Source organism: Vicia villosa, linkage group LG3, assembly GCF_029867415.1.
Source record: "Vicia villosa cultivar HV-30 ecotype Madison, WI linkage group LG3, Vvil1.0, whole genome shotgun sequence".
NCBI lineage: Eukaryota > Viridiplantae > Streptophyta > Magnoliopsida > Fabales > Fabaceae > Vicia > Vicia villosa.
The window spans coordinates 162,511,101-162,534,796 of record NC_081182.1 but is presented as its reverse complement, the minus strand read 5'-3'; the positions used below and the strand labels follow the sequence as shown (position 1 = coordinate 162,534,796).

The 23,696-nt window shown below is 42.1% G+C and overlaps 2 protein-coding genes across 2 annotated transcripts; both read left to right on the top strand.

Moving 5' to 3' along the window:
- Positions 1-12,157: 12,157 nt before the first annotated feature.
- Positions 12,158-13,608, top strand: LOC131659285 (uncharacterized). The gene is made up of 2 exons (XM_058928497.1): positions 12,158-13,068; positions 13,512-13,608. The coding sequence occupies exons 1-2, from the start codon at positions 12,158-12,160 to the stop codon at positions 13,606-13,608; spliced, it is 1,008 nt and encodes a 335-aa protein (XP_058784480.1).
- A 252-nt stretch (positions 13,609-13,860) lies between these two features.
- Positions 13,861-20,798, top strand: LOC131659284 (uncharacterized). Its single transcript, XM_058928496.1, has 2 exons — positions 13,861-17,069; positions 17,327-20,798. The coding sequence occupies exons 1-2, from the start codon at positions 13,861-13,863 to the stop codon at positions 20,796-20,798; spliced, it is 6,681 nt and encodes a 2,226-aa protein (XP_058784479.1).
- The last annotated feature ends 2,898 nt before the right edge of the window (positions 20,799-23,696 follow it).

Genomic DNA, 23,696 nt, shown 5'->3' with positions numbered 1-23,696 from the left:
GGAACCATTTTTATCTTTGCACAATATAAACAACGAAAACAGGAAATTGCATTTACTCCTGATCAAAGGAGATCACATCCTCAGCTTCCCAGTTGTTCAATCCATTGTTGTGAGCAGGGAGTATCCAGTTGCTCCAGTTGCAGTTATCTTCTTCGTCTTCCACAGCATTGACTTCTTTGGTGGAGAAATGAGCTGTTGATCTTTCAGGATAAGCAAGATACTCTGCTGGATAAAAGAGCCCAGGCTGAGATGCTTCTGTTGGCTGAGCGAGATACCCGATAAGATCGTCCCATCCAGTCGGAATGAGGTCTTTGAGGGAGACTTGTGCATTCTGGGGAACAGTGTATTGCGTCAGGAAATCATTTTTATTATTTGGTGTTTCCCATGTTTCTTCAGGAGCGACAGGGCTTGTGAATGTCATATTGTCTTCGAAATAGTTGTCCCATCCAGTTGGGGTGATGTCTTCAATAGCGATCTGCGAGCTCAGGGGAGCAGAATACTTCACCATAAAGTCATACTTGCCACTTGGTTCTCCTAGTGTATCCCAAACTTCTTTTGGACTAGGTGGACTTTGGTATTGCTCAGTGATGGAACTTGTGAAACTTTTGCAATCTTCAAACTGATCACCCCATCCAGTCGGGGTAATGTCTTCCATAGCAATAAAAGAACTCTGAGGTGCGGTATACTTTACTAGAAAATCATACCCGCCGCTTGGTTCTCCCAAAGTATCCCAAACTTCCATGGGAACAGGTTGAACTTCATTTGGATATGGCTGAATAATATGGTTCAAGAACACTCCATCGTTTTCAATAGCATTCACTCCTTGGCTGATGAAATGTGACATTAATCCTCCAGAATGAGGACTTTGATCGTTCTTCTGATTTCCATTAGCATAGCCTAGGCCTAGCTTATCGGACTTGTAAGGTACATCGAGGAGCTGTCCCCATACTGTGCAACCACCTTCTTCGATCACAGCTTTGGCATCTTTGAGAGAAGCCATAGTTGGAGTTATTTTTGTAGCAGGAGTAGCAGGAATATGTTTGGTAGTAGAAACATCTGGAGAGACCACCTCAAAAGATTGGCAGGGAGTTTCGATGAATTCGTCATCCAACTCAACATACTTGGAGTTGCTCAGGTGGCTAACCACATATTCTTCTTCGCCATAAACTGTGACAACCTTGCCTTTTACTGGATACTTCAACTTCTGATGTAGGGTAGAAGTTACAGCATTTGCCCCATGTATCCAAGGGCGTCCTAGTAAACAGGAATATGCTGGGTGAATTTCCATTACGTAAAAGGTAGAATCAAAGATCTGAGAGCCCACTCGGATTGGGAGCTTCACCTTTCCGTACACTGTTCTTGTTGACTCGTCGAAGGCTCTTACCACAACATCGCTTGGTTGTAACACAATTCCTTCTAAGTCAAGCTTTTCCAGTACTGCTTTTGGTAACACGTTCAAAGAGGAACCATTGTCTACCAGCACATGAGACAGAGTGGTGCCATTACATTCAATAGAGATGTGTAGGGCTTTATTGTGATTTTTTCCAGCAGGGGTTAGATCAGCATCAGAGAAACCGAGACCGTTATTCACTGTTAGACTGGCAACACAATTTTCAAATTGATCGACTGAAATCTCCTGTGGTACATGTGCAGCTTTCAGGAACTTCATCAGGGCCTTGGCATGAGCCTCTGAATATTTTAGTAGAGACAGCATTGAGATTTTTGAAGCAGTGTGCCCCAGTTGTTCGACAATATTGTAATCACTTTTGCAGATGATTTTCAATATTTCCTCCATTTCTTGCTTCGACGGATCTTCAACAGTGACTTCCACCGGTACTTGAAGTGGTTCAACTAATGGCTCTTTGCCTCGAGCGTTGATATCTTGATTAGGAACTGGGACCTAGACTGGATTAGTAGCAATATTTGGAGAAATTTCTGGTGAAATGATCCTTCCACTTCTCGTAATCTTACTAGTACCCACAATATTATCAACAGTTGGAGTAGTAAAATTCATGGCCTCTTCAGTCAAGGTGTCTTGCTTAACTCCATGGACATAAACATTAGTGTCATAACTCCACGGGATGGCTTTGTCTGAGGAGTATGGAAATGGAGCCGGGCTGGTGATGATTACCGATGCCACTTTGGGTGCAGCAGAAATTTTGAAAGGAGCTTTGGTAGGGATTTTCAATGGTGTGTTAGAAACCACTGAGACGTCCTCTATTCTCATCCCATTTGCAAAAACTTCGCATAAATCGTCCATAGAAGGGAGCCTTTCAAACATAATGATACGGCGATCCATCCACTTTTGAATTCCTACTTTCAGATTCTCACAACCATTGGGTAGGTGTGCACAATAAAAGCAATCAGGGTCGCAACTTGGAAAGTAACCAGCTCGGATTAGCTTTCTTTTGACTTCAAGGAGCGGAGTTGACAATTCTCTCACATCATAGATGTAAATAGTGTCTATGATAGCATTAACGGTCTTGTCGTGCTTTGCCATAGGTGCAGTGATGACATTTGGAGTCTCTGGAGGATCGAACTCAATTTCCCCAGCATCTATCATGTCTTGTATTTTATTTTTCAGGGTCCAACAGTGATCTGCGTCATGTCCTGGACAGTTAGAATGGTATGCACATGTTGCATCGGGGCGATAACTCGGAGAGGAAGTGTTGACATTCTTCGGAGGGTCTTTCAATGTGATCAGATCTGCTTTTAACAAATGCTGCAATGCTTGAGAGATTGGCATATTGATTCTGGTGAAATTTCTTCTTGGTGCATCTGGTCGATGCGTATACTTCGGCGGTTGATCTTTTTGAGGTGCAGATGCGGAGATCAGAACTGCCCCTACAGATTGGTGATGCTCACTTTTTCGACCTTTCTGACTGTTCATTGTATTGACTTCATTTCTCCCACTGATGGGTCTCTTTGTAGTACCAGAGGAGGAGCCTATTTGAAATTTTCCATTTTGAATGCCGCTTTCGACACGCTCTCCAGTTAATATCAAGTCAGTGAGACCTGATGATGAGCTTCCCAGCAAATGACTGTAGAAAGGGCCAATTAAAGTGCCCATGAACATGTCGACCAACTCGCGATCAGATAAGGGTGGTTGAACCCTTCCAGCTAGATCTCTCCACTTTTGTGCATACCCTTTGAAACTTTCTTTTGGTGCCATAGACATGCCCCGCAGTTGAGTACGGGTTGGTGCAAGGTCAGCGTTGTATTGATATTGTTTGTAAAAAGCAGCAGCCAAATCTTCCCAAGTGTGAACTTTTGTACTTTCCAGTTGGTAGTACCACTCGAGTTGTGTACCCGACAGACTTTCCTGGAAGAAATGAATCCATAATTTGTTATCTGCTGTATGAGGTAGTATCTTCCTCACATAGGATCTCAGATGTAGTTTTGGGCAAGAAACTCCATCATACTTTGCAAAGACAGGAACTTTGAACTTTGGAGGAATAACAATATCTGAGACGAGTCCAAGATCTTTGAAGTCTAAACCAGGTATTTTTTGTATCTCCATAGCTTTCATGCGTTCTTCCAACTGCTGGTATTTGTCATCACCCTGTTCGTCTTCGGAATGATAATCTTCTTCGTTAGAAGAGAGGGAGGGTTTGGCAGAACCCTGGTTGCTGTGATTGTCTTCTTGATCACCTTCACCGACTATTTCAGGGATCGGCGCCTTTTTGGGCCTTTTGACTGGGATTTTGACCTTTCTTGCTAGGTGACTCAAGCCTACGGATCCTTTGGGCTTCTTTTTCTTCTTGATTATCAGGGCTTTCAGTTCTTGTTGCCCCTTTGCTAGCTCAAGAATTGCTACCTGAACTTGGGCATTCTGTGCTTCGAGATTCTTGACGCTTATTTCGGAATCCATCTCTTCTAACTGAAATAAACAGCGAGGAGATGAGAAACCCATCATGTGAACCTGTTATGCAATGTTTATGAATGAAATGCATATGCAATGTTTTCAAGGATCTTGGAATTTAGATTTGTTAAAACAAAGGAGAAACAAACATTAAACAAATTATTTCTTCTTTTTTTTTTATTTGCCTCTTTCGAGCTTACAAAGCAGAAATAAAGAAAATGAAGGATCCCTCAGGTCTCCCATGGACGCTTTCTCTTTGCACCCAGGAATGTGTTGATCTGCTGTTCTTCTTGGAGTTGTCTGGTGAGCTCCAACACTTTCCTCTCATAGTCTTGACAGTGTGCTTTGAAGGTGTCTCTTTCCTCCTTTAGTTAAACCCAAGATTTCCGCAGCTCTTCCAGGTCAGTTGGCATGTCCGGATGTAGAATAACTCGAGGTTTGTCCCCTTCGACTTCTGGCTCAATAGTCACAGGTAGAATAGCGGGATATGGCATGATGAACTTCTGAGCATGAGCACGCACCCATTTGAGGTAAGGCTCCATGGGAATAGAGTTCCATTGTCCTAAAGTTTTGCTTTCTACTCTATAGACACTGCCCCACGCATGTATAAACCTTCGTCGATATCTTTGGGAATCATCTTCGTAATCAAACACAATTCCACGGATAATCATGTCGTGAGGACCGTTTCTCCATGCATATCCAAATTGGCGCAAAGCTAAAGAGGGGTTATAAGTGATTCCTCCCTTGATGCCAAGGAGTGGCACATTAGGGTACTCTCCACAATGGTCAATGATAGTGATGTCTCTTTGAAAAAAGTTGTTCCACCGGATATCTGAATGAGACAAAGACATAATCCTGCGAGACCATTGCATCCTTTGTTCATTTCTCAACACTAATCGGGGAAGGTGTAATGTAAACCATCTAGCCAGTAGAGGTACACAGCACATAAGAGTTCCTCGTTTCTTCATGGTACGAGTGTGTAGAGAATGTAGAATGTCTCCCAGCAAGGTAGGTACCGGGTTACGGGTTAAGAAAATGTTGATGATGTGCACACTTATGAACTGGTCGGGATTAGGGAATAAAACCAAACCATAGATCAAAAGAGCCGCAACTTCTTCAAAATCTAGGTAACTTCTGTTTTTTAGTAGTAATCGAGCCTTTTCCATTAAGAACTTAGCAAGCAAACCCTCGATTCCACTCTTTGTTTCCCAATTGGACTCAATTTCTGACTTCCGCAAATGTAAGGTAGCAGCAATGATTTCAGGTTTTGGAATCTTTTCTAAACCAGTGAAAGGTAATTGATCTCGAACTGGTAATCCAATTAGTTCAGAAAACTCTTCCAAAGTGGGTACTAACTGGTAATCAGGGAATGTAAAACAATGATGTTCGGGATCAAAGAACTGGAACAGGACCCGTATCATGTCTTCTTCAAATTTTGAGGTAACCAAATGGAGTAGGTGACCGTGCTTTTCAGTGAATTGAGCATTTCTGGGAAATTCTGATATTAAGTCCTTAAGTTCAGATGGTACTGTTGAGATGTTGATTTGGGATGTAATCTCTGGTAGCGGGAGCCATTACCTGTAACAACAGAACAAAGGTAAACTCTTCGATCCTTGAAATGATTAGTAAGAAAATGATATGCTTATGATGCTTATGATGTCATGATGTCAAACATGTGGCACACACAAACAAATCAAACAATAGCCTTAGGTTTAAAGGCTTGCACGAAGTTCATAGGTGATACCCTCCCCACTGAAGTTGAGTTGGTTAAAACCTGTCCTAGAATAGTATTCGGGTTCTATGATCCTTGGAGACAACATCTCAATACGGCGCTCGGACGGCCGATCAAAATATTCCTCGAGGATAACTAACTTCGATCAATTTCAAAGCTAGTCACTTAATAGGCCACAGGTCAAGTTCAACTAAAGGTTCTAAAACAAATTAGTGTTTAATGACATTTCGGAAGCCTAACATACTTCTTGATCATTTTCAAGGGATATCAGTATAAACCAAAGTGTCGCACTAACGGTGACTACCAGATTAACCGTATCGGTACATGCCGTACAGTTTCCTTGGTATATTGTCACATACTTAAGGTATCTCGAGATTCGGGTTAGAATCTTTCACACAAGCAAGTACCCAAAAAAACCTTTTGAAAAATAGATCAATCAAGTCAAGCAATTGAAAACATCGAAGTGATCTAAACTCTAAGGTAACCCCTTTTGAAAACATTTTGTTTTTGGAAATCCCCAGTGTTGCACCCCAAAATTTGCCCACTTATTTATTCCCAAATGGCTTTCACATCACATTCATACACATACTTCATATAGGCCATTCATCCAAGGCATTCATCCATATCACTGTCACTATCCAAGAAAACCGGTGAAAAAGAGGTTCAATGTGTGGGGTATCTGCGAGCAATAGAGAAAGACTGAGGACTTGGCTGCACAATACTATTCTCACGGAAGTTCCCCTAAAGATCAGGATTTCACTCTCTCCAAGACAAGGTTCATATTAAATGATACAGGCTTCAGATCCATCAGGATCGTCAAATTAGGGTTTTCTGACCAAAGCCAACCCTGTTGACTTTCGGGTCATTGATTAATCAGGAAAAAGGGATGTGGATGCAAAATATGGCTGTCTTGAAGAGATATCATTCACTGGAGTTTATTTGGTTGAAAGCTGATTGAGAATTAGAGCAGAAACGGATTAATCGGAAATTCATCTGAAATCGGAAAAATCGGGAGATGTTGACTTTTTAGTCAAAATCAGAGTCAACTGGATAATATTGGCTAGTTGGTGGAAAGTTGATCAAGAAAAATCAAAAGAAACAAATAAAATCAAAGGATTGTCAAAATTGCCATTTTTGGAAGCTATGATAAATATTGAATTTCTCATATTTAGAAAATTGTGAAGGTTGTGACACTGGATGACCGGTCTATTTCATCAACAGTTTGTACCTGGTTAATGAATTTTTCGGGAAAATTTCCAACATCAAAATTATTCCTCTCATGGTGAGGAACAACTTTGTAGTTGAGAGTTTTTTCATTAGAGGCTTGTATAAAAAGATATGGCTTGAAGGAAATAGAGAAAATAATAAAATGGGCACTTAGAAACAAGATTCACTACTTTAATTAATAAAGGAACAGCATACATGAATGAATGGGCAGCACAAATGGTAAAGCAACTTGACTGGAAGCGTTGGTGCGCGTGCTCGAGCCCTGGTGGAGTCATTCCCACCATTTTATTTTATTTTTTTGTCATTACTATCATGGGCAAGGCAGCCACTTCCAAGAGGTTTTTGACCAAGTTCCAACCCTCAAATCAATTTTCTTCCAACATCAAAGTTGTGTATCTCGTGGCCCTCTACAATGTTGTAGTTGGGAGTTTTTTCATATGACGCATGGATCAGAAGTTATGGAAGAGAGAAGTTGGGAAATCATCACTGGACGCAAGACAGATTACTGGACAAAATTCTGGGCACGCGCAGGCAATAGATCAAGCACGTGGTGTGCCATCTTTGAAGCTAGTTTTAGGGCAATGCAAAAACGCTATAAACTCAAACTTGGTATTCATCTACTCTACTCCATGTCTTCTACACAACAAGCCAAGAATTGGGTCATTGTGATAAGTATTGGATCCGTTACAAAGCTCCAAAGTCATGTGTTCACACTGGTCAAAGTTATGCATCTGCTTGGGCATAAATCCGGGTCATGCGTGAACCTTTCATCAAACACGTGGCGTGCTGAATTCAAAGTAATTTTTAGAGGCCTACAGATGTCCATTGGGATCAAGCTTGATGTGGAATTGTTCTTTGCCATGTCCTCTTCCCATTGATCTAAGATTCATAACATTTGGATATAGGACGAGCAAATCACGAGGGTCTAAAGTCACACTCTGGAATAACTTTGTTTCGGTTGGGCAAGTAGGCCAAAGTTGAGAAACCACGCGCGCCAGGGACGTCAGGTTGCCATAACAAGCCATGCAGCTCGCTGAGTACGTGAATGTGAAGGGAAGCTTACTACAAATATCATAACTTGCACACTAAGTCTGGGAGAGAAATGCTAAGATATGTTGCACCACACCGTACGTAACCATACACACTCATACTATATAAACTCCACACCTCATTCTCACACACTTCACGCTTCATTTTTCTTTTTCCTCAGTTTTCACTCTCTCTCTCTCATCACTCTCTCGTATTCTCCTCTTCACTCCACCATCTCTTCATTCTCTCTCCCTTCAAGAACCTTCCGAAAGTTTGTTACATCTTGTAACAAACTCTAACCACCATAGATCTCAACCCTAACCACCTTCATCCACCATCAATGAACTTCAGCAAGCTTCCAATCACGACCTCCATGTTCCTCTAAACGTCACCGCCATAACTCCTTCAACTTTCGCCTCCATCCGAAGCCATCATCACCGTGTCATCTTCAAGCATCGTTATCAGCATCTCACGCTTCAAGATCAACCGCTGAATATCACAAGCTTGCTTCAGATACTAGTTCACGAGCCTTAGACTGCAGTTACCACCTTCGCCGCGTCTTCATCTGTCATCTACGAGTGCAACGTCATCATCATCTTGTGGCCAGATTCAGAGGAGTGGAGAAGTGTAACTTCTTGGAGTTCTCTCTTCTTAAATCAAGACTCAAACAAGTAAGTGTTTATGCGAATTCTTCAGCATCTTAGAATCGTATGATAGATCATGTGAGTGCTGCATTGTATACGTTCTTCTGTTTTCAAATTTCCTGAAACTTAATCGTGCTCCATGAGATGATGTCTGTTTGGTAGATTAAATCGAAGTTTCTGTAGCATGAAGATTGTGTGTATGCTGTTAGCGTGTATTTCGTGTTTATGTTAGAAGTTAGGATTTGGTTGTTGCGCTCGATGTGGCCGATAGGGAGAGATTTAGGTAAAACTGAGCCCGGATCTGTGATATATGGCGAAATCCGAGTGGAGTAATGTCCTTTTCTTTGATTTCTGGGCGATTTGAGTATCACCGGCGGCGATGCCGAGTGAAGAAGATGACCGGAGCATCTCCGGCTCCGGTGGTATTCATGCAATGTTTGATTTTGTTTTTATTACGTGGCGTGTCATGATTGGTTCTCGTTCCAAGCTTTTTGGCTGTTATTTTCTTTGATATTGTTTCGTGAGGTGGTGGTTTATGATTGATTCAGGCTTACAATTTTGTTTTATCCCACTTAAATTCCTCTTGACCAATTGATATGTGGATGAAGAAGGACCTCATGTTATGTCACGTTCAGCTTCAACAATAAATAACATAGTATAATAAATCATTGTAGCACATGCTAAAAAAATGAAATAAAATGAATAAAGTAGGGAATGAGTATTGGTTGTTTGGGCCATGCGCTGGTATTGGTTTTGGGCCCAGAGGTTTCGTGCTAGAGGCACCCCTCTGTTTGCTGGTGTTAGCGTGTTTATGGTGATATGGGCCTTTGCTTGTTTCTTTCCACACCCCTGAAGCTGGGCCCAAGCGCGCCAGTAACTACAAATTAGTTCATTCTACTTTTGCTGATTCACCCCATGCGGATAATAAAACAATAAAAATAATTTTCTTTCTTCTTTTGACTTGTTTTGCTTAAATAAAAAAATATAAAATATTTTTTAGAAATAATTGTTTTCATTAGAACTTTAATTGATGATTTGCTTTAAATTTTGATTGTTTCTCACATAGAAAATAAATAGTTTCTTTTAGTTTCAATTTTTGGAAATAGCTTTAAAAATGAATAAAAATAGTATTGTTTGTGAATATCTTCTTTAATAGTTTAGAATTTTATTTCTCTTATTTTTGTGAATTTTTTCAATACTTTGTGAAATGCCTAGAATGCCCTTGGATGCTAAAGTTGACTTTGGTCAATTTGAATAATTCTTTCTTTAATCTTCCCTTAGATTTTAGTTTAGATTTAAATAGAATTAGACTAACTCTAGGTTTAGAAAATAGGCTAGTCCCCCCCTTTTTCACTCTTTTTCTTTTTCAACATTAAAACACTTATTAAATACTGATAAAGATCATACCGTTACTTTCTTCCTTTTTTGTGGTAGGAAAGAAATGATTGGGGCGTAGGCCTCGATTGTATGTTCTTTCCTACTTAGTGGAAGAGAAATGATTGAGGTGTAGGCCTCGGTGTATTTCTTAACCGCTATTTAGAGAAACGATTGTGGCGTAGGCCTCGATGTGCATTCTCTAAATATTCAAAAAATGTATTTCTTAACCAATATTTAGAGAAACGATTGTGGTGTAGACCTCGATGTGCATTCTCTAAATATTCAAAAAAAAAAAAAAACTTTTTCTTGGTATGATCTATATCACAAATAAATTCCCTTAAAAAACACCAACCAAAAACACATAAAATGCTTAATAAAAGGCTCAGACTTAAAACAAAGTAAAGAAGCAATGCGAAGCCTTGTAGTGGGTTTTGTCATTGTGGAATTACAATAAAAGACACAAACCAAAGTTCATTTTCTTTTGCCTTGTTAGGCGCCTAAGAACAAGTTAAGTCCTTTCCAAAATTAGGCGTATAAGTCTCCAAAGGTCGAGCATCGTGGATTGTGACCTTAACCGCTGTTCAACTAAAAAACACCAAAACATAGAAAATATGGAGCCGAACTACGGTCGCTCTGATTCCTTTTAAGGGATACGTAGGCATTGGGTCGCGGGGCCTAAGCGAGCACACTTGTAAATAATTCCTTCTTTTCCCCGTATTTCTTTTGCATGCATTCGCATTTAGGTTTTAGACATAGATATACACCCTTTAGATAGAAACAAACATAGGTGGATACCATCGAGTACGATGGGCGTGAGGGGTGCTGGCACCTTCCCCTTGCGTAACCGACTCCCGTACCCCGTTCTCTGGTCGAAAGACCCTGTTCTTGTTCTGAGTTAGGTTTCCTGATATTCCTTTCCCTTATGGGATAAATATATTGGTGGCGACTCTGATTCCATTTTTCGCGGTAGCGACATCTGGCGACTCTGCTGGGGACGTGATAGACCAGTGCTGGTCCATTCTTAGCGAGTCGATCCTAGCCTGCGTTTGTTTGTTTATTTACTGGGTGTTTATTTGTTTTTATGTCTATACCTTGTATATATGTTTGCATGTTTATTCTTCTGCTTGCACATCATGTTTATTTCTGTTTGCACATCATGCATATGGATTATATTCTGTGTTCCTTGGGGTCTTCTGTTCTGTTTTACAGGTTGGGTGGGATGTTCTATGAGGTAAAAGGCCCAATACCCAGGCCAGAGTGACACATAGGATACCTAGGATAGAGTGGATAGTCATGACGCCGATGAGATGTCAGGTCTTGTCTAGTGCGATCATGAGACCCACGCCCAGTCGAGGTCCAAATGGGGTATCATTGTTGGCATGTAGATGCAACAACATTGGTGCCTCAGGAGGACTGATAACGCTGGTTGCCATTTTGACCTACCCTGACCTAGACTACACCCGTGAGTGGGGAGGGATATACATGACAGGTACCGTTGGTGACTATTTGGTTCAATTGATGATTATGGTCCTTCTGGTTCTCTGATCTATGCCGGACCTTTGATCCTATGATATCTTCTTGCTCAGAATTATTGCCTTGGTCCCTCTATGTCGTGGGGACCCAATCTGCATCATTTTCATCATAGCATGTTTAAATTTCAAAAAAAAAAAAAAAAAAAGAGAAAAAAGAAAGAAAAGAAAAAAGTTAATTCTCATGTGCATGTCATTTTTCAGGGTATCCAGAAAATATCAATCTCTGTCAAGAATGGATAACAACGTGACTGTCAATCAAGGAGCTACAAGGCGCACACACACTTATACTTTCCATCGCGAGGGTATGGTTCAACTGGGACAATTGGGTGAATTGGTCACTGGTCATAATGAAACAGTGTTCAGCAACAATTATGGCAACATATTATCTCTTCTGTACTCGCGTGTCGACGAATGGGCCTTATCCACTCTTCTTCAGTTCTACGATCCAGATATCCGTTGTTTCACATTTTCAGATTATCAGCTAGCTCCTACTCTCGAAGAGTACTCTTGCCTCCTCAACATCAAGATTCAACACAGAGTGCCTTTTGTTTGTGTCCCGGAGAAACCTAGGTTGGATTACATTGCCAACGCTCTTTATTTGAGCTTGGGAGATGTTCATGATAACTGGAAGAAGAATGGTGATACTCATGGCTTCTACATGAGTTTCCTGGTTGAAAAAGCTCAAGAATTTGCTGACAAAGGAATATGGGAGGCTTTCAATGCTATTTTGGCCGCTCTGATCTATGGAATTGTGATGTTTCCCAACATTCACAAGTTCGTTGATTTGGCTGCTATATGTCTTTTTATGGACAAGAATCCAATACCCACCCTATTGGCTGACACATATTATTCCATTCACTCTCGGCATGGTAAAAGGGGGGCTATTCGAGGTTGCTTGCCGCTGTTATATAAATGGTTCAAATCTCACTTGCCTGCTAGTGGTCCGTTTGTTACCTCTACTCAGAAATGGTCTCAGAGAATCATGGGACTTACTGCAAACGACATCGTATGGTATCAATTCCGAACAGGCATATCTGAAGTCATTATTAGGTGTGGAAACTTTGGTAACGTCCCGCTCATTGGGACAAGAGGATGTATTAACTACAACCCAGTTCTAGCTCTTCGTCAGTTGGGCTATACCATGAAGAATGGGCCTTCGGATAGGGAGATTTACCAATCTGTGTACTTTGAAAAGGGAGCTGACCCTGTAGCGCTTGAGGAAATCAGGAAGGCCTGGAATAACATTCATGTAGGTGAGAGGTCCACTCTGGGAGCCAAGAATGCCATTGCTATGGAGCCCTACACCGTTTGGGTTAAGGAGAGAGTCAAGACACTTTTGTTGCCATTCCAGGAAGTTCCTCTCTTGTACGCACAACCTCCGAAGATATCAGAAACTATGGTATCAAGGGAACGTTTTGACCAGGTCCGCGTCGCCAATTTGAGACTGAAAGAGAAAGATAGAGATATGGATTTGAAGCGCTATTTCCTTAAACAGACAAAGAATGAACTGGCCCGTGAACTCAAAACTCTCAAAGGAGAGTCTTCTCAAGCCAAGAAGAGGGTTAGAACTGAAAAGGACGGAATAGCTGTTGCTGCTCCTACTGAAGACCCTCAAAAGGTTATAGAAAAGACTATAAAGGAAGAAAAAGAGAAGCTCAGACGAGAGTACCAAGAAGACCTGAAAGCCCACAAGCTCCGACTGGAGAAAGAAACCAAATATGAGTTGAGGACCATGAAGAAGAAACTGGAAGAAGAGACCACTCAGAGAATAGCAGTCGAGACCCAACTGAAAGGAAGTCACCTCCGCACCGCCCGACTAGCTGAAGAGAATGTCAAGCTCAGAGATCAAATGATGAGTGAAGCAAATGCACTTGAGAAGACCTATATCCCAGAATGCAAAGGGTGTGACGAACTTAGGGATTGCTGCAAGAATCTAGACACGCAGTTATTCCGAAAGGATGAAGTGATCCAAAGCCTTGTCAAAGGAAGAGATCGGGAGGCGACTAAGAAGCTGTTTGACGAAACAAAGAAGTGGAGTGACGCCCATTTCAGACAAGGAGGACCTTTGTTCTACATTGAGATGAATTGATATTTGAATTTGTTTGTAGACCACCACCAGAGTTGTTGGATGGGGTCTCTAATGTTCTCTATATTGAAACATTGTTATTTGTGTATGAACCTACTCGCCTTAGGGAGCTGTTATGAATGAAATGAATTGCTTTCTGTTTTCACTTAATATCTCTCTCATCACGTTGTTATTTGTTCTTGACTATCAATTCGATTTTGGATACTCTGAAAAAGGCACCTCACATCATATGCACACATGCACCTCATGCACATCATGCACAAACAGGTACATCAGATGGTATTCTTATTTGACTGAATAGGTTTTCTCTTTCAGCAATTGCACCTCCACCTACACATCGCTACTACACAAGGGCTAATCATTCACTGCAAATGGATCAGTTAAGGGATGATCTTATCCAGATGAGAACTCAGGTTACTGCCCAGATGGCTCAGTTCATGGAAGTCATGCAAAACATGGCTGACCGCCAAGAAGAACTCAGAATCAGGATGGACACAGTTGCTCAGGTTGTCGCGGATCCCCCACAAAGAAATCCTGCTGATATTCGTGTCAATGGTGAGCCTGTGATCGGAGGACCTGGTGTAATTCCTCCTGCTGCTAATCAAGGTAATCCTCGTGGGCCTCCCCAGCCTACTCCTGAAGGACAAACCACACAACAAATCAGAAGGGCTGCTGCTATCCCCGTGTTGGAAGAGGACCGACATGAGGACTTGTTTCCTGAAAGTGAATGGGGATTTCCGCAAGATGCTGGAAGGATGTTTAGAGGTCTGGAAGAGAGGATGAGGGCAATGGAAGGCCAAGGACTTGGTATGGATATCAGTGATTTGGGTTTGGTTCCTGGCGTCCGTGTGCCACCGAAGTTCAAAGTACCTGATTTTGAGAAATACAAAGGGAATACTTGTCCTAAGACACATGTCCGAGCCTACTATCGTAAGATGCATGTATACTCTGAGGACGAAGGCCTGTTGATGCATTTTTTCCAAGATAGCCTGACTGGGGCATCCTTGGAATGGTATATGAGGCTGGAGAGAACTCACATCCGAAGTTGGAGGGACCTAGTTGAGGCCTTCGTGAAGCAGTATCAGTATAATGTTGACATGGCCCCGAATCGCACTCAGTTACAGAATCTAGCCCAGAAAGCTAATGAGTCCTTCAAAGAATATGCGCAGAAATGGCGCGAGTTGGCAGCCAGAGTTCAACCACCTATGTTGGAGAGGGAAATGATGGATCTGTTCACCAACACTCTGGAGGGTCAATACTACTCTGCCTGCTCTGCATCCTCAAGTTTTGCCGAGTTGGTTATGATTGGTGAGCGAATTGAAAGTGGAATTAAGGCTGGTAGAATACAGAATCCGAGTGCTGCTAGTTCCTCCTCTGGGGCTGGTGGAAAGAAACCATATAATGGGTTTGCTAAGAAAAGAGAAGGTGAAACGAGCGCTGCTTATTATGGTAAAGGCAAAAGCCAGGCTCATCAACAAGTGGCCGCCGTGACTATACCGAATGTTCCATTTCAGCAACATCAGCAACGAGGGTATACTCCGCGCCAGTATCAACCAAAGGCACCTGAGAGAACTTTTGACCCGATCCCGATGACATATGCACAAGTATTGCCGTACCTCCTCGACTTGAAGTTGGTACAATTGAGAACTCTAGCCACTCCTGCTAAGTTGCCTCCTAATTGGGATGCTAATGCAAGGTGTGAATTCCACTCTGGAGCACCTGGGCATAACATTGAAAACTGCAAAGCATTGAAGTATCAGGTTCAAAATCTTCTCGACTCCAAGGCCATTGAGTTCACTCCTACTCCAGGGCCTAATGTTGTTCAAAATCCCATGCCCCCTCATGGGTCTCATGCTGCAAACGCCCTCGATTGTGTTGAAGACACTCGTTTGGTTAAGGACGTGACTGAGCTAGGCTCTCTGTTGCCTTTACTGAAAGTAGAATTACTGAGAATGGGTCTATATGTTGGTTGTGGAGAATTGTGTAATGATTGCATGGCCACTTCCTCAGTTTGTGATAAAGTGAAGAATGGTATTCAACAGGTGATAGATAGTGGGTATCTACAGTTTGAGCGTGTGCGACGTCCTGAAATGGTTGAAAACGCAGTTAATGTGGCATCTATCCCGTATACTCCTGCCAAGATCCCAATTCCTGCTAGAGCATCTCCTTTGGTTATTACATCACCCGGTCCCGTTCCGTATACTAGTGAGAAAGCAATCCCATGGAATTATGGCGGAGAAGTTTTCTACCAAGGGGCCAAGTATGAGATTAAAGCACCGGGTGAGAAAGAAGATGTTGATAATGTTGTTGGCATTGGAAGAATGACAAGAAGTGGTCGTATTTTCAACCCTCCCCAGAGTACTCGCGAGGACAATACAGAAGCTCAAGCTCAAGCAAAAGGGAAAGGAGTGACAGAAGATACTTTGGATCAGGGGCAAAGCTCTAACTCTGAAGATACTGTGGCCAAAGAGATGGAAGAGTTCCTAAAGATCATCAAGAAAAGTGAGTATAAAGTGGTTGACCAATTGAGCCAAACTCAATCAAAGATTTCGATCTTGCAGTTGCTCTTGTGTTCGGAGACACATCGAAACGCTTTGTTGAGACTTTTAAGTACTGCTTTCGTCCCTCCAGAGATCTCAGTGAATCAACTTGAAGGGGTGGTGTCAAACATCAATGCTGGTAATGGATTGGGATTCACTGATGCAGACTTGCCCTCCGAAGGTAGAAACCATAATAGAGCTTTGCATATATCAGTGGAATGTAAAGGGACTATGTTATCTCGTGTTCTCGTGGATAATGGATCTTCTTTGAATGTATTACCGAAGTCGTCTTTGATGAGGCTGGATTACTCTGGTGTCGAGATAAGGCCGAGTGAATTGACAGTGCGAGCCTTTGATGGGTCAAAGAGATCCGTATTTGGGGAGGTTGACTTGCCAATAATGATAGGCCCTCAGCTTTTCACCATTACCTTCTTTGTGATGGATATCCACCCGTCTTACAGTTGTCTCCTGGGACGTCCATGGATCCATGCTGCTGGGGCCGTGACTTCCACATTGCATCAGAAACTCAAATTTGCCACTCAGGGGAAGATAGTCACGATATGTGGGGAGGAAGAGCATGTGGTAACCCATCTTGCGTCTTTCAAATATATTGATGTGGAAGGGGAGGTCCACGAAACACCTTGTCAGGCGTTTGAGGTTGTCCAGACTATCAAGATCCCTTATGTTGAAAAGAGAAAGTTGGAGGCTCCTATGTCTTCACTAAAGGAAGCCAAAGCTGTGGTTGAATCTGGTCATCCTGAAGGATGGGGCCGAGTCTTGGATCTACCAATCAAGCAGGATAAGTGTGGGATTGGATATCAGTTGGGTCAGAGTTCATCTAATGAGGCCTCCAAGAAGCCCGGAACCTTCGTTCCGATCAAGTTCTCTAGTGCTGGCATCGTCAAGGATCATATTTGCGCTGCTGATGATGATATGGATAGTGATTATGACATTGAAGAATGGATCAAGCCGTGTGTCCCGGGACAGAAGCTTCTCAACTGGTCATCCGAAGACATCATCTCAATTGCTCTTGATCAAAAGTAATAATGTTTGTTTTTGTTTATCATGCAATAATTCCTGTGTTCTGCCCAAGACACAGTGAACATATGTAGGGCCTCATTTGTTGTTTTTCAATGTTAAAATCATTAATAAAAGGACGTTTTTGCATTCAAATATTTTGTTCCCTGTCTTTCGCTTTTACTTTTATATTCATAATTAATCAAAAAAAAATGGCAACGTTTCTTATTCATCATCATCCCCCCATTCTAAAATAAAGCATAAATCATAATCCATGCAGATCCACTTCTCCTCCGGATTCTATTGACAACGATCTTGCTATGCCTCGTTATGACTTTGACAATCCTATCTACACCGCTGAAGAAGGGGATGAAGAAGATTGTGAATTGCCTGATGAGTTGGCCAGACTGTTGAAACAAGAAGAGAAAGTGATCGAGCCACATCAAGAGCCTATTGAGACGGTGAATCTTGGCACCGAAGAGACGAGAAGGGAGGTTAAAATAGGGGCTTCTTTGAATGAGAATGTGAAAGAAAAGTTGATTGGAATGTTGAAGGAGTATTCTGATATCTTCGCGTGGTCTTACGAAGATATGCCTGGATTAGATACTGATATTGTGGTGCACAGGCTACCCCTTAAAGAAAATTCTCCGCCCGTCAAACAGAAACTCAGGAGAACACGTCCTGATATGTCCAAGAAAATCCAAGAAGAGGTTCAGAAGCAGTTTGATGCAGGTTTTCTTGCTGTAACAGTTTATCCACCATGGGTCGCCAACATTGTACCTGTACCTAAGAAAGATGGGAAGGTACGAATGTGTGTCGACTATCGAGATCTGAATAGGGCGAGCCCGAAGGATGATTTCCCGCTTCCTCACATTGATGTATTGGTAGATAATACTGCTCAGTTCTCGGTTTTCTCCTTCATGGACGGTTTTTCTGGGTACAATCAAATAAAGATGGCGCCCGAGGACATGGAAAAGACAACATTCATTACGCCTTGGGGCACCTTTTGTTACAAGGTCATGCCATTTGGATTAAAGAATGCTGGAGCAACCTATCAAAGAGCCATGGTGACTTTGTTTCACGACATGATTCATAAAGAAATTGAGGTCTATGTGGACGACATGATTGCAAAGTCCCATACTGAAGAAGAGCACCTGGTTCATCTGAAGAAATTGTTTGAAAGGTTAAGAAAGTTCAGGTTAAGGTTGAATCCCAATAAATGCACTTTCGGAGTGAGATCAGGAAAGTTGCTTGGTTTCATCGTAAGTGAAAGGGGTATCGAGGTCGATCCCGCCAAGGTAAAAGCTATACAAGAGATGCCTGAGCCGAGAACTGAGAAACAGGTTCGTGGATTCTTGGGAAGGTTAAATTATATTGCAAGGTTCATCTCACACCTTACCGCCACGTGTGAACCTATCTTCAAGCTATTGAGAAAGAATCAGGCAATAAAGTGGGATGACAATTGTCAAAAGGCGTTTGATAAGGTTAAAGAGTATTTGCAAGAGCCTCCAATCCTCATGCCTCCAGTGGAAGATAGACCTTTGATTATGTATCTGACAGTCCTCGAGAATTCAATGGGGTGTGTGCTGGGTCAGCATGACGAGTCCGGTCGAAAAGAGCACGCAATTTATTACCTTAGCAAAAAGTTTACCGATTGTGAATCAAGATACTCACTACTCGAGAAAACTTGTTGTGCTTTGGCATGGGCTGCTCGCCGACTGAGACAGTATATGTTGACTCACACCACTTTATTGATTTCAAAGATGGACCCAATCAAATATATATTTGAGAAACCAGCATTGACCGGAAGGATTGCCCGTTGGCAAATGATCTTGACAGAGTACGACATACAATACACTACCCAGAAGGCCATTAAAAGTAGTGTAATTGCCGACTATCTTGCACATCAACCTGTGGACGATTACCAGTCTATGTACTTTGAGTTTCCTGATGAGGACATAATGTGCGTGGCAGAGACCTCCAAGAGTCAAGATCAGGAGGAAGGACCTGAACCAGGGGCGCGATGGACGCTCGTGTTCGATGGTGCTTCTAATGCATTGGGTAATGGTATTGGGGCTGTGCTTACCTCTCCGACAGGTTTTCATATTCCATTCACGGCCCGGATTTGTTTTGATTGTACTAATAATGTGGCTGAATATGAGGCTTGCATATATGGTATTGAGGCCGCCATTGATTTAAGGATAAAAAATCTCGCAGTTTATGGAGATTCTGCTTTGGTGATCAGTCAGATCAACGGAGATTGGGAAACACGCCACCCCAACTTGATTCCCTATAGAGAACATGTGGTGAAATTGGCTCAATACTTTGATGAGATCACCTTCGATCACATCCCTCGAGAGGAAAATCACTTGGCTGATGCTTTGGCCACTTTAGCATCCATGTTCAAAGTCAGATGGGACAATGAAGCGCCGTCAATTGTGATCAAAAGGTTGGATGAACCTGCATTCTGCGGCGTCATTGATAATGTGCCTGATGAGAAACCATGGTTTTATGACATTAAGAAATTTCTGGAAACCCAAGAGTATCCTGAGGGTGCTTCCCTCACAGATAGGAAAACTCTGAAGAGACTATCTGCCAAGTTCTTCATTGCTGGAGGTGTGTTGTACAAAAGGAACTTTGATTCTGTGTTGCTCAGATGCGTGGATAGACACGAAGCAGCAAAGATCATGCAAGAGGTACACGAAGGATCCTTTGGTACACATGCAAGTGGGCACACCATGGCTAGAAAAATATTGAGAGCAGGTTATTATTGGTCGACCTTGGAACATGATTGTTTCAACCATGTGGTGGTATGTTACAAATGTCAAGTGTATGCAGATAGGGTTCATGTACCTCCGGTTCCTCTGAATGTGTTGACATCTCCTTGGCCATTTGCTATGTGGGGCATCGATATGATTGGGGAAATTAAGCCCACCGCCTCTAATGGACATCGTTTCATCCTCGTTGCTATTGACTACTTCACCAAGTGGGTTGAAGCTGCGTCTTATGCAAATGTCTCCAAGCAAGTAGTGACTCGCTTCATCAAGCACCATATAATTTGTCGTTATGGGGTTCCTGAAAGAATTATCACTGATAATGGATCCAACCTCAATAACAAGATGATGAAGGAATTATGTGAGAATTTCAAGATTACGCATCATAACTCCTCCCCGTATCGGCCAAAGATGAATGGCGCAGTTGAGGCGGCCAATAAAAACATCAAGAAGATTGTGCAAAAGATGGTGGTCACTTATAAGGATTGGCATGAGATGTTGCCCTTTGCTTTACATGGTTATCGTACCTCGGTGCGTACTTCCACAGGGGCAACTCCCTTCTCGTTAGTATATGGCATGGAAGCGATTCTTCCGGTTGAGGTTGAGATTCCTTCATTAAGGGTATTAACAGATGTGAAGCTCAGTGAAGCTGATTGGGTCCAGACCAGATTTGATCAATTGAACCTTATTGATGAAAAGAGACTAGCAGCCATATGCCACGGGCAAGCCTATCAAAAGAAGATGAAGAGAGCCTTCGACAAGAAGATTCGAGCTCGACACTTTCAGGTTGGTGACCTTGTGCTCAAGAAGATCCTGCCTATTCACAACGATCCTAGGGGAAAGTGGACTCCGAATTACGAAGGGCCTTATGTCGTAAAGAAAGTCTTCTCAGGTGGCGCCATGATCCTCTCAACTATGGATGGCGAAGACTTCCCACTTCCCGTGAATGCCGACGCAGTTAAAAAATACTTCGCATAAACCTGATCAAAAAATAAAAATAAAAGAAAAGGAAAAGATCAGGGAAAAGAATGAAAAAGAAATAAAGTACACCCGCTAAGTTGAAAACCCGAAAGGGCGACTTAGGCAAAAAAGGGGTCCTGGTGGATTGAAAACCCGAAAGGGCGGTCCAGGCAAAAGAGGGACAAAAAGCGAATGACTGCGTCGTGCATTAGATCTTCAAGCATAATTAGTCACCATAATTGGAGGGCTCACAAGGGCAAAGGATCAATCCGTTCATCCATTTCGGAAAGCAAAGCAGAAGGAATATCGAAGATCTGCGAGGCATAGCAAGATTGGAACCCAATGGAATCTTTTCTTACGTTGCCATATTTGTAAATTCTATTTGTTTTTCTTTTTGGTGGCCACCTCCTTAAGGGGCCGCTTCCTGGTGTACTCGCCTATGTTAGGCACTTCTTTCCATTAATAAAAAAGGATATTTCACCCAAAAATTCCCACATCGTTTTATTTTTACTGTTTTGTTTACAAAAGCGTCCAATTATTTTGGTAAGCATTGCATTTCTAACATCGAAGTCCTACAAAAAGAACACGAGCTAAAACAAATAGAATTGTTTAAAGATTTTGAGCACTTGGGATGGTGGACGAGGTAGAACCATCATACCTGGGGCATATTTGCTTGCTTTGTTTTGTAGGAATCTCCGATCATTCAGCACAGTCGGATGCCAGTACCTACGCTTCAAGAGGTATCAACCAAACAGCTCTGTCGATATGGAACCCAAAGGTCTCCTTTCCCACAAATACCAGAGTTTATTTCTCTGGGGAACTCTCATCCAAGGCTCAAATGCTCCGCAGTGTTGATTAGATTCCCTTATTCTTCGACAAAGATGTGGAAGTTCAAAAGGGGAGGTGCAATCTTCAAAGTTTCCAAGCAAGATGACGGTACGGCCCCTCTGGTGTAAGTTCTCCCCCACAGAAGTGACATACTAGGGGTCGTCCGAGAAACCATCTGGTGGCCCCACAAAGCCAAGAAGTCAAAAAGAATCCCCACAGAGTTCATCAGATAAAAACTTTCTCCGGGGTTCACACGGATGCCTTTATTTGGCACTTTGCATATAGAAATCATTGCATTCGCATTGCATCCTCAAAAGCGTAGCATTTCCATGAATATGGAGTATTACATGAAAAAATTCAAACATACATCAATGCATAAGCCAAGTCTGTATGTGCTCTAAGGACACAAGATAATGTATTCCCAGAAGAAATCTTGTCCTCCTCCACCAAGGTGGATTGAATACAAAGTTAGTCCTCATTAAGATCATGTTTCATTGGTCAGTTTTCCACTTGCCGTGTTCAGTAAAGTCTAACCAAGGTTAGCACTCCCTTTTCTAAAGTCTAACTAAGGTTAGCACCTCCTTTTTCAAAGTCTAACTAAGGTTAGCAATTTGGTTGAGTCGTCTAAGGATGGTTCTTCCTTGTGGAGTCACGCTACGGTTGTGTCTTCTTTTCAAAGTCTAACTAAGGTTAGCAATTTGGTTGAGTCGTCTAAGGATGGTTCTTCCTTGTGGAGTCACGCTACGGTTGTGTCTTCTTTTCAAAGTCTAACTAAGGTTAGCAATTTGGTTGAGTCGTCTAAGGATGGTTCTTCCTTGTGGAGTCACGCTACGGTTGTGTCTTCTTTTCAAAGTCTAACTAAGGTTAGCAATTTGGTTGAGTCGTCTAAGGATGGTTCTTCCTTGTGGAATCACGCTACGGTTGTGTCTTCTTTTCAAAGTCTAACTAAGGTTAGCAATTTGGTTGAGTCGTCTAAGGATGGTTCTTCCTTGTGGAATCACGCTACGGTTGTGTCCTCTTTTCAAAGTCTAACTAAGGTTAGCAATTTGGTTGAGTCGTCTAAGGATGGTTCTCCTTTCTGGAGTCACGCTACGGTGGTGTCGCCTCTTCTTCAAGTCTAACTACGGTTAGCACCCTCCTTTTCAAGTCTATCTAAGGATAGCAATCTTTTCAAAGTCTAACTAAGGTTAGCAACTTGTCTGGTCCACCTTTGATACTATTCAACACCTTTGCTTTACCACAGAATGCAAATTTTGATGGTACTTTTGGGTATTCAATCCACTTTCACCTCTCATGTCTAGAACTTGTGTCGTTCGTACATTCAGGTCCAAGCAGATTGAATAGGGGCAGCTGTTGCACCCCAAAATTTGCCCACTTATTTATTCCCAAATGGCTTTCACATCACATTCATACACATACTTCATATAGGCCATTCATCCAAGGCATTCATCCATATCACTGTCACTATCCAAGAAAACCGGTGAAAAAGAGGTTCAATGTGTGGGGTATCTGCGAGCAATAGAGAAAGACTGAGGACTTGGCTGCACAATACTATTCTCACGGAAGTTCCCCTAAAGATCAGGATTTCACTCTCTCCAAGACAAGGTTCATATTAAATGATACAGGCTTCAGATCCATCAGGATCGTCAAATTAGGGTTTTCTGACCAAAGCCAACCCTGTTGACTTTCGGGTCATTGATTAATCAGAAAAAAGGGATGTGGATGCAAAATATGGCTGTCTTGAAGAGATATCATTCACTGGAGTTTATTTGGTTGAAAGCTGATTGAGAATTAGAGCAGAAACGGATTAATCGGAAATTCATCTGAAATCGGAAAAATCGGGAGATGTTGACTTTTTAGTCAAAATCAGAGTCAACTGGATAATATTGGCTAGTTGGTGGAAAGTTGATCAAGAAAAATCAAAAGAAACAAATAAAATCAAAGGATTGTCAAAATTGCCATTTTTGGAAGCTATGATAAATATTGAATTTCTCATATTTAGAAAATTGTGAAGGTTGTGACACTGGATGACCGGTCTATTTCATCAACAGTTTGTACCTGGTTAATGAATTTTTCGGGAAAATTTCC